General features: G+C 38.5%; 1 protein-coding gene across 1 annotated transcript; it reads right to left on the minus strand.

Moving 5' to 3' along the window:
* Positions 1-5,900: 5,900 nt before the first annotated feature.
* On the minus strand, positions 5,901-11,590 carry LOC102246896 (olfactory receptor 1J4). The gene is made up of 3 exons (XM_005859723.2): positions 11,516-11,590; positions 9,152-10,170; positions 5,901-5,912 (listed from the first exon to the last, which is right to left on the minus strand). The coding sequence occupies exon 2, from the start codon at positions 10,118-10,120 to the stop codon at positions 9,185-9,187; it is 936 nt and encodes a 311-aa protein (XP_005859785.1). The 5' UTR covers positions 10,121-10,170; positions 11,516-11,590; the 3' UTR covers positions 5,901-5,912; positions 9,152-9,184.
* Between the last annotated feature and the right edge of the window lie 616 nt (positions 11,591-12,206).

Genomic DNA, 12,206 nt, shown 5'->3' on the forward strand with positions numbered 1-12,206 from the left:
GAGAGTCCAGCCTGATGAGCAGGATGATGAGCAGGTTGCCCAGCACCGTGGTCAGGTACATGCCCAGGAACAGGGTGAAGAACACGCCCTGCTGCCCTGGCGGGATGGGGAGCCCCAGGAGGAGGAACTGGGACACGCTGCTCTGGTTCTCAGGCCTCATGCTGCTCTTCTGTCTGCTGGGGATGAAGAAGGTGTGGAAATTTTAGGAACCTAAGAAACACGACCAGAAGCATCACAACTCATACTGTCATTCTCTGGGAAAACATTCATTTTTAAATACTTTCGTATTAATTTCTCACACCTGTGGATGTATGCATCTTCCCTCTCTCCCAGTCTGGCTCCAGGAAAACACTGAGCCCCCAAAGTAGTACACAAGACCTTGTCCCACAGTAGCAGGAAGGGGTTCTCTGTTTTATTCAACCATTACTTTTAACATCAAGTCTGTGTCGGGACCTCTTCTAAGGACTGAGATAATTTTTGTACCAGGCCAGAGCCAGACCCTAATAATTCACTGTGGCAGAAACTGAAGATGAGCCCCAGAAACTGGTATCAGTTGTTAGTGCCTTAAAATAACGTGAGACTACAGGACTGAGTTGGGCTTCTTGGAACATTTTCATACTCCTCCTGTGAATCTGCTGGGGTCGTTGACCCACAGCTGTAAACTCAGGGAGACTCAAAAACTGGGTGGCCATTTAGAACCACTTAATTCCAGAACAGCTCCAAAACCAAAATAGTGCGAAAACTATCTTCATAATATGGTTGAACATTTAGTACAACATTTGCATATTGGCCTAAGGACCTACCTACATTTCCTAATTAAATTCACATGTCAAACTTACATTCCCAGATTTTAAAACCCTGTTACAGGTGCACTAATAATTCATGTTCTTTCACCTTTTTTAGTTTTTAACAAATAGAAACATAAATGATACACATTCTCCAGGCACACAGCGATGCAGTAGGGAATAGAAGGACACACACATGTGTGTACATCTGTATTTATAATGTATGTAATATGTAATGTATAAAACTTGTATTATCATCTACATATATAAAATGCTAAGTGACTGCTCGGCCATCTGACCAGCCAGTATATATGACGCTCAATGACCACCAGTGGACAGACACTCTATGCAGGAGCTGCCAAGCTATGGTGATTCCACCTTCTGCCCTGGGTGCACAATCCGTGCACCGGCCACTAGTTTTTATCTAATAAAAATCACCAAGTATTAGCTACTTCATGGGGTTCCGTCTAATATATACTAGTATTTGTGGTCAGAACCCACGTTCTTAACCATTACACAGGCAAACATCACTTTTCTTGCTTAGGGGAGCCAAGCACAAAGTATTACATTAGAGCTGTGAGGACTCAAAGTTGTCCAAAATTCTGAAACCTCTTACTAGATAATTTCATTCCTTTATATTTATATACCTTCCAACTGATAATAAATTCTCAAATATATTAACTTTATTTTGCACAGTAACTGCTTACTGAGAGCCTCTGTAATTTTCACAATAGAAGTGTAATTCTTTTAATTTATAGATAGGGAAACTAAGACCAAAATTTAAGTAACTTTCCCAAGGTCTCACCGCTATTTGATGGTGATTCTGCCCTGTAACCTCACACAGCATGATGCCTGGAGGTTATTTTCCTAGGATGTTTAATAAAAGTAAAGAGGAGGAAAGGGAAATTTTAAAAATGACCAAAAACCAGAGAAAAACATTTAAAAAAGAAAAGAAAATGTAAAGAATAAGTTTCAAAATCTGAGGACTGAGATAATTTCTGTACCATGTACTCTGGTAAATGGAATTGAGAGCATATTTATTTCAAGAAACAGGGAGTTGCTTAGAGTGTGGCTATCTCAGCTAATGGTGCCAGAGAAGGAGGACAGGTAAGGACATACTTGAGTTCTGACACCCATAAACACACACACACACACACACACACACACACACACACACACACACACTGAGCTGAGGATTCCAGTCACCTGTGACCACGTTCCCGTCCTCAGGGAAGAAGGGTCAATATATGGTTCAGCTCAAAAACACTAGTCTACACACATACAAATCATAAGTAACACACTAAGTGAGACATGCACAACACACAATGATGGACCATCACCCACAAAAATGCTAACACATCTGACTCATGGACTCATCTGGTAACACTCAACTCACCACATATACGTAACTCTAGCGCTGTACACACATCACCAAAAGTACACAAGATGACAAACAATTAGAAAATCTTACAAGAGCCCAGCTGCTGTTGTTCAGTGGTTAAGTGTCAACCTATCAAACAGGAAGTCACGGTTCGATTCTGATCAGGGTACATGCCTGGTCTTTTGGTTCAATCCCTAGTGGGTTGTGTGCAGGAGGCAGCTGATCATTGATTCTATCTCATCAAACATAGAGACATATGTTTGTATGTCTCCCTCCCTCTCTTTTCCTCTCTGAAACCAATAAAAAATATTTTTGTAAAAAATCTCGCAAGAAACACATACCACAGCACATATGCACCCTCAGCCACACACTCACCACAACAAGTAGCACACACCCTCCTATTACTGAGAGGCAGGCTTCCACCCCTCTGACCATCCCCTTCCAGGGACGGGTGTCTATTTGGTGCAGTTAAGCCTATTCAGTCACAGGCAGTCATTAAACCAGCAACAATATCCAATCACCTGATCACATACACATGGTCACATACACACAGAGAAAATCAAACAACACCCCTTCCAGCTCTCACACACGAGTGTGTCACCCACAGCACAGCTCCCATGTGCACCAGTACATGCTGCTGAGCAGAGGTGTGAGCCCTCTCTGACCTGACCTTGGTTCCTGGTGAGGTCAGGCATCTTCTTGTCCAGAAGCAGACAACAATCTCACTCCCGATGCTCAGCTGTGATGCCAGTGTTTATGATGACAGGCATGAATCAGGAGTCCCTCACCACACGCCAAGAAGTGATAACTTGTTCTACATGCATGAAAACAGGACTTTGAGTCAGATACATAGCGCACACAGACACACACACTTACACATGCAACTATTAAATACCAGGTACACAAGTATATACAATACACACGGACACACACACAAATTCATGGACACAGAGTCTCACACATGAACCCACTAGCACACAGGCAGATCCAGGGCCAAGTGCAGATTTCCAGCTCCTCTCACCTGGGCTCATCATTGGTGAGTTCAGACACCTTCTGCTCCAGTCTGTTGCCCATCTCAGCTTTTCTTCAGGAGACCTAACATCCAGACACACAGAAGCAATATCTGTGGCCTTGGCACTTCTGCAGACTTTCCTTTTCCTTAACCAGCTCCAGGGAATTGAGTCCAATAATAACACTTAATTATTAATGAGAGACTGCAACAAAGTCCAAGTCCACAAGTTTCTGGCTAATTTATGACTGTCCTTTGGGGAACCGTGTGTCCAAGAGCCAGAGGGACTGGAGCCCTAGGCGACAGTGTCCCTGATTCCAGTCATTCCCTGGACGCCTTTCTTTTTGGGCATTATTCCAGCTAAAACAAGGATTTTTTCAATTAACATTTTAAATTATTTTAAACATAGACAAAAATTGTAAAATGTCATATTGGGTTGGAAAAATGTAGGTTTCCAGTTGTGAGTAAACAAAACACAGAGTTTATTCACATATTATTATTTATTAATATATTATTAGGGGCCCAGTGCACGAATGCCTTGAAAGGATCTGTGGGCTGCAAGGCTGCGGTGGGCACAGGGGCCTGTCTCAGCCCATCTTCCGTGCTCCGCTCGGCCCCTCCCGCCACGGCCCTGAGTCCCCTCTGTGCTGGCAGCCCCACTCTCGCCGCTGCTGCTCCATGCGCATATTAGGGTTTTGTTATATAGGATATCAATAGATAAAATTCTCCACAAATGTAGTAATTGTTTCTTTACATAAAAAGAGCAAATCCAACTTTACACTGTTAGCGATGGATACGCCACAGATATAAAGACGTAGCAAAGTTTAAAGTGATGGAAATAATACCATGTAAACACCATGATTATGGGGCATCTTTACTACCAATGCTGTACTACTATCTATATCTCTACCCACATCTTTATCTGTACTTACATATCTATATCTGTATTTGTATCTATATCTGTAGATTTAGCTATAATATATCTATACTAATATCAGAAGTAGACGAGGTGTTAAGGTAGGACCCATTACTAGTTGTGTGCTGTTAAATGCATTCTTTTTAAATTTAAATTCTTTATTGTTGAAAGTATTATGTATGTCTCCCTTTTTCCCCCATTGACCTCTCCCTGGCCACTTCCACCCCCAGCACATGCCCTCACTCCCCTACTGTCTGTGTCCATTGGGCATGCTTATATACTAGTACATGCATACAATTCCTTTGGTCGATCTCTTACCCTCCTCTGCCTTCCCTCTGAGGTTGGACAGTCTGTTTGATGCTTCTATGTCTCTGGATCTATTTTTTTATCAGTTTTTTTTTTGTTCATTACATTCCACATATGAGTGAGATCATGTGATACTTATCTTTCTCTGACTGGCTTATTTCTCTTAGCATACTCTCCTGGTCAATCCATGCTGTTACAAATGATAAGGATTCCTTTGTTTTTACAGCTTCACAGTATTCCATTTATTCCATTGTGTAAATGTACCACAGCTTTTTTATCCACTCATCTACGGATGGGCACTCAGGTTGTTTCCAGATCTTAACTATTGTAAACGGAGCTCCTATGAACATACGGGTGCATATATTCTTTCTGATTGGTGTTTTGGGTTTCCTAGAAGTGGGATTACTGGGTCAAATGGCAGTTCCATATTTAATTTTTTGAGGAAACTCCATAATGTTTTCCATAATGGCTGCACCATTCTGCATTCCCACTAGCAGTGTACTAGGGTTCCCTTTTCTCCACATCCTCACCCTCATTAGTCATTTGTTGATTTGTTGATGGTAGCCATTCTGACAGGTGTGAGGTTATACCTCATTGTTTGAACTCACATCTCTCTGATGATCAGTGACTTTGAGCATTTTTTCATGTCACTTGGCTATCTGTATGTCCACTTTGGAAAAGTGTCTATTTAGGTCCTTTGCCCATTTTCAATTGGATTGTCTTCCTTTTGTTTAATTGTGTGAATTCCTTATATATTTTGGATATTAACCCTTTATCAGATGTATCATTGGCAAATATGTTCTCTCATATAGTGGGCTCTCTTTCATTTTGTAGATGGTTTCTTTTGCTGTGCAGGAGCTTTTTATTTTGATGTAGTCCCATTTGTTTATTTTCTCCTTAGTTTCCTTTGCCTTAGGAAATGTATCTGTAAACATATTGCTACAAGAGATGTCTGAGATTTTTGCTGCCTATGGTTTCTTCTAGGATTTTTATGGTTTCACAACTTACATTTAAGTCTTTTTTTTTCCATTTTTAGTTTATTCTTGTGTATGGTGTAAGGTGGTGGTCTAGTTTCATTTTTTGTATATATCTGTCCAATTTTCCCAACACCATTTATTGAAGAGACTGTCTTGACTCCATTGTATGCTCTTGCCTCTTTTGTCAAATATTAATTGAGCATAATAGCTTGGGTCGATTTTTGGGTTCTCTGTTCTGTTCCATTGATCTATATGCCTGTTCTAATGCCAGTACCAGGCTATTTTGATTACAGCGGCTTTGTAGTATATCTTCAAATCTGATATAATGATTACTCCAACTTTGTTTTTCTTAAGATTGCTGCAGCTGTTTGGGGTCTTTTTGATTCCATATAAATTTTTGAATTATTTGTTCTAGATCTGTGAAATATGCCATTAGTATTTTAATAGGGATTGCATTGAATCTGTAGATTGCGTTGGGTAGCATGGACATTTTAATGATGTTGATTCTACCAATCCATGAACATGGTATATTTTTCCACTTGTTTATATCTTATATCTCTTTTTTTAATATCCTGTAGTTTTCTACAGGTCTTTTGCCTCCTTGGTTAAGTTTATTCCTAAGTATCTTAATTTTTTTGTTGCAATAGTAAATTGGATTTTTGTTTAGTTTCTCTTTCTGTTCTTGTCTGATTGATATGGCTAAGACTTCCAGTACTATGTTGAATAAGAGTGGTGAAAGCTTACATCCTTGTCTTGTTCCTGTTCTTAGGGAAAATGGTTTTAGTTTTTGCCCATTGAGTATGATGTTGGCTATAGGTTTGTCATATGTGACCTTTATTATATTGAACTATGATCCTTCTATTCCCACTTTGCTGAGAGTTTATTTTTTTAATCTTTATTGTTGAATGTGTTACACCTTTCCCCCTATTGACCTTTTCTAGCCTATCCCCAAACCCCACCCCAGGCCTTCACCATGCTGAGAGTTTTTATAAAAAATGGGTATTGCATTTTATAGAATCCTCTTTCTGCATCTATTGATATGATCATGTGATTTTTGTCTTTCAGTTTGTTTATGTGCTATATTAGGTTTATTGATTTGCAAATATTGTACCAGCCTTGCATCCCTGGAATAAATCCCACTTGGGCATGGTATATGATCCTTTTAATATATTGCTGGATCCAATTTGCTAATATTTTATTGAGGATTTTAGCATCTATGTTCATCAGGGATATTGGCCTGTAATTTTCTTTCTTTGGAATGGTTTTGGAATTAGGATAATGCTGGCCACATAAAAACACGTTGGAAGTATTCCTTCTTCTTGGATTTTTTGGAATACTTTAAGGAGGATAGTGTTAGTTCTTTGAATGTTTGGTAAAACTCCCCTGTGAAGCCATCATGGGTGATTATTATGTGAGAAAATTATTGCAAATGTGAAAGCTAAATGGTGATTTTTCTATTTTGATCATCTGTTATTTATTTATTATTTGTATTGTCCTAAAAGAAGGAACTTATTCTTATCCTACATTTGTTAGTTTTTTTATTTATTCATTTATGTTATTATGTATTCATGGATTCTTATTCTCTGAGTTACAATCCATTACTGTTGTTCTTCATTTTGAAGCTTTGGGTGAGTTCATTGCTTTCAAGGATTCTAAATGGTCTCAGGGAAGCCAACTGGGAAATATATATAAGAGAAACACAGGAAGGAAAAACTAGAAACTAAGAAACTAAAGGTATGTTCATCCATAGGAGGTAGGTCAGGAGCGGGACAGAAAGAATGGGGATGGGAACAGCATAGATGTTGATATATAACATATAAATTGCAATATACTTATACATTTTAAAACCCATGATTTCGAGTTGATATCTCCAATTCTAGGTGACACCATAGAGTCCTTTCCAGCTTCTCCTTTTCCATGTACAGAGCTCCTTTCCCCAAGAGTGAGAGTCACTACATTCTCCTCAATGTTTACTTATTTACTGAATCTTTGGCTACATGGTGAGTTGTTTCAGAATCTGGAACACATATCACTGTTAATGACACAAAGTAAAGATTAAAAACATTGTTTTCAGTGTTTTATTTTTAATTGAGAGATATAGATAAATTCTGGGTTTAGTAATTAGGGTACTTATTTAATTTTCCCTCTTAAGTCTAAGTTTGGGGTTAATTTAAAATATAGTTAGGTTCATTTCATTTGTTTTATTCTATTTTGCTTTATTAACCACCTTTACTATTCATGTTTTACTTACAAAAGACAACATAGTCAAAACTACACAAATAATTCTACTCATCTCCCTATCTCTTCTGCCCCAACTCCTATAGGTAAATAATCTCAATTGTTTCTGATTTATTCTTCCTGTGCTTCTTTCTGCTCAAATGGGCAGACACATGTATATTTTATTCCCCTTCAATTTTACATAAGAAGTAGCATGCTATAAATACTCTTTTACACATTGCTTTTTTTCATTTAACAATATATTCTAATATTTCTCCACAATGATTTATAGATATCTTTGCTCTTATTTTCCTCACAGTTGAAAAATACTCAGTTGATATTTTATAGAATTTTCTTTAGTGATCATAAAATGAGATATTGCTGCTAAGTGTCCTAAATGCCACTGTTTTGTATGCCTCAAATGGCTAAAAAGAAAGAAGTGACCTCTGCATACAGCACAAAAAGGAATTAATAAAACAATAATAATAATGTAAGATTCACAAGTTAATAGAGGGAAAATGGAATTTAAAATATGTATTTAATTAAAATGTAGGAAGACAAGAGAGAATATATGTGAAATAGATATATTAAATAAAAAAGAGTAATATGGGAAGTATAAGTTCAAATGCATTATGATTACATTAGATGCCCATAGACAAAATTCTCCAGAAATATAATAATTGTTGCTTTACATAAAATGAGCAAAATACAGCATTACCTTTTTAACAATGCACACCTTACAGATATAAGGACAAAGAAAAGTTTAAAGTGACGGAAAAGAAATACCATGTAAACACTAACCATAAGAAAGCTGTATCTTTACTGCCTATACTATCTAGTACATATCTAGAACTCTATCTGTATCTGTATCTGTGTAAGTATCTATATTCATAGATGTAAAGTATATCAGAAGTAGATGAGGTTTTAAGGTAGGACCCATAAATAGAAAGTGATCCTAATTATAAATGAAGTAGTGACCTCTTAAATGCATTTTTAAAATCTCTCTCTCTCTCTCTCTCTCTCTCTCTCTCTCTCTCTTTCTCTGTCTCTCTCCTGCCTTGCTTTGTAGCACAACCCTATTTTCATAGTGTAATTATTCTTATCATGGCTGACTATAGTCATGATGTTATTGATTGTGAGTTGAGAAGAGATGTACACAATCAACTCAAAGCCAATGAAAGCCAGCATCAAAAAATTATTTTTTAAAGAAGAAAAAACTGAAAGTAAGCTCAACAAAAGCGGATCATGATGCTAAATAAGTGAGTCTGCTATACCATAACATAAAATACATGTAAGAAAAAACTGACATATCATAAAACAGAAAGGGACAAATGCGCAATTATGATTATACAACATGTTTTGCATAAGATTTTTGCACAGATCTTATAAGATGATGAACAAGCAAAAAATGTCAATTAGGAATAAAGAGTAATTAACCATCAGTTTCAAATGTGACTTAGTGTACATACGACAATACTTATAAATGACAACAGAATGCATATTTTATTAAAATTTTATGGATATGTCAACCATACAATAATTTTAGGAGATCTACCTCACTGTGCTCCTGACTGCAACCAGAGGATTTAGTGATTACCAGTTAAAGAACTTAACCCTATTGACACACATCTCTAAGGCCTGTTTGATATCTCTGTTCCTCAGGCTGTAGATGAAGGGGTTCAGCATGGGGGTAACTACCGTATACATGACTGAAGCAATTATGTCTTTAGAACCCCATGAAGAGGAGGAAAAGTAAACACCTGCAAATGTCCCATAGTATAAAGACACCACAGTGAGATGGGAGCCACAGGTAGAAAAGGCTTTAGAGAGTCTCTTAGTGGAGGGCACCCTCAGGATGATGGTACCTATACAGATATATGAGCCCAAAATAGCACATGAAACCAGGAAGAAAATCATTCCTCCCTCAGTGAATAGGACCAGCTCATTGAGGGAGATGTCTGAGCAGCTCAGCTTCAGCAGCACAGTGAGCTCACAGAAGAAGTGGGTGATGATATTGTGGGCACCGAAGGACAGGCGGACCAAGAGGAGGGTATGAAAAAGTGCATGGACACAGGCAGCCATATAAGACCCAGCCACCAGGAACATGCACAGCCCATTTCTCATGATGGTGATATAACGCAGAGGGTGACAGATGGCCACGTACCTGTCATATGCCATCCCTGCCAGAAGGAAACTGTTAACACTAGCAAAAAGTATGAAGAAATACAACTGAGAAATGCACCCTACATAGGAGATGGATTGAGGCTGAGTCTGCATGTTCGTGAGCATCTTAGGGACAGTGACAGAGGAGAGAGAGATGTCAGAGAAGGCCAAGTGGCTGAGGAAGAAGTACATGGGCGTGTGCAGGCGAGAGTCCAGCCTGATGAGCAGGATGATGAGCAGGTTGCCCAGCACCGTGGTCAGGTACATGCCCAGGAACAGGGTGAAGAACACGCCCTGCTGCCCTGGCGGGATGGGGAGCCCCAGGAGGAGGAACTGGGACACGCTGCTCTGGTTCTCAGGCCTCATGCTGCTCTTCTGTCTGCTGGGGATGAAGAAGGTGTGGGAATCTCAGGAACCTAGAAAGAAAGATCAGAACCATCACATCTTATACCATCAATTTCTGGGAAAACCATTTAAAAAATTTTCATATTAATTTCTCACACCTGTGGATGTATGCATCTTTCCTCTATTCCAGTCTGGCTCCAGGAAAACATTGGAACCCCATGTAGTCAACAAGACCTCATTACAAAGAAGCAAGAGTGTGTTCACTGTGTCATTCACCAGGATTTATTGAACATGGAGTCGGTGTCAGGACCTCTATTAAGGACTGAGATGCAGCAGTGAACAAGAGAAGCAAGGTCCCCACTTCTATGAGTTTAGGTCTTGATGAGCATGGAGGGATAATTTCTACACCAAGCCTCAGCGAAACCATAATAATTCACCCTGGCAGAACCAGAAGCCGAGCCCCTGAGAAACTGTCAGTTCTTTTGGCTTTAAAGTGCTGAGTGTGTGTTTGTGGAGCATTATCCCATTGAACCTCAGCTGTAAACACAGGGACAAGCTAGAAATGGGTGGCCATTCAAACCACTAGATGCCAGAATATCTACCCAACAGTCCACAAACTATTTTTCATAATAATGCTGAGCATTTCGGTGGCATAAACACTGTGCTGAACATGAGGTTAAAGGCTTTTTCGAGTTTCCTAAGTAAATCTAACATCAGCTTTACATTCCCAGATTAAAAATCTTCACAGCTGCACAAGGAATTCTGTTGGAAATAGAAATATAAGGGATATAAGTTTTACACCATTTTTAGGTTACAAAGTACCACATATTCTTTAATTGAGTTAGTAGTATTGTAATAACTGGTGACTTGACTGTTACAAGACTTATTGTGGTAATGGGTATATAATTGGTAAATCACCATGCTGTACACACCTGAATCTAATATATTATATGACTACTTTAAGAATAAATGTAAAGGAGAAAATGATCAAATATTGACTACTTAGTGAAGTTTAATATGTTTGCATGATGAGAACCTGTGCTCTTACCCACTCCCCATGAAACTTCCCTCTTCATTGGGAACACCCTTTGCTAATTTAGGGTTGACAATACTTCACATTTTCTTAGATCCCTACCTAGAGAGTTCCCTTCATTTATAATGGTCTGTTTTTCAATCAACAAAACACCCTTACATTCATTATAATTTGCTTACAAATACATGTTAGCTGAGAACCTGTGTTTTATGAGGCAAGTGTCATTCCTTTCTTTCATTTTGTAGATTGAAAACAGAGGCCATTGAGTTAAGTGACTTTCTCAGTGTTCGCCACACCAGTGGGTGGCAGTCCTGCACTCTGACTTCACACAGCATGACACCTAATGTTTCTTTGCCTGGACATTAAGTGAAAGTGTTACCAACCTCTGAGTGACACAGTCACACTCAGGTATGTGAGAAGCACAGCAGATCCATTTCAGACACGGGGGTTTTTTGGAGCTTGTTTAGCTCAGCCAATGGGGCCCCAGATAGAAAACATGGAGACAAAGAGAGTTCATTCTGTCTCTCTTTTTGATGTGTGTTTATTACCTGTTTTTTTGTGATGACGTTAAGAAGGTAAAAAAACCTAAAAATTAACTTTGAGCTTATGTCAGCTGAAAGAAGGTGATGACTGAGTCACTGAGCACGTTTGAAAAATGGCAAGGCAGAGTCTATTTCTTTTTGCTTAAAGAACCAGGAAACACTTTTGACTGGTGACATTACATTGAGTCAGATTTTTTAGCTTGAAGCATAGAACTATTGTCTTTCTCCAGAGTCATGACCAAGAGAATATGGTTTTGTATAACAAAAAAGATAGTTTAGGATTTTTGTTCTGTTTTCAAATTTTGTTTTTCTTCTTTAATTTTTTCTCCTTTGTTTTATTGTTAAAATTATGTGAAATGGGCAACTCACTGTGCTTCCATTTTCTTATTAAAATGGGGTTATTAATCTATTTGTTTAACAGAGTCATTGTGAGGATTAAATGAGAACACATCTGTGGAATGATTAGAAGGACTAGAACAGTGTCTGATGATAATTGAATGGATAGTAGCTATTGATTTCAATTAAACCAGTA

Source organism: Myotis brandtii, unplaced genomic scaffold (assembly GCF_000412655.1).
Source record: "Myotis brandtii unplaced genomic scaffold, ASM41265v1 scaffold1293, whole genome shotgun sequence".
NCBI lineage: Eukaryota > Metazoa > Chordata > Mammalia > Chiroptera > Vespertilionidae > Myotis > Myotis brandtii.

Excerpts from the sequence above, each read along its gene's own strand:
- LOC102246896 (XM_005859723.2), bottom strand. The coding sequence starts at position 10,120 with ATGAGGCCTGAGAACCAGAGCAGCGTGTCCCAGTTCCTCCTCCTGGGG.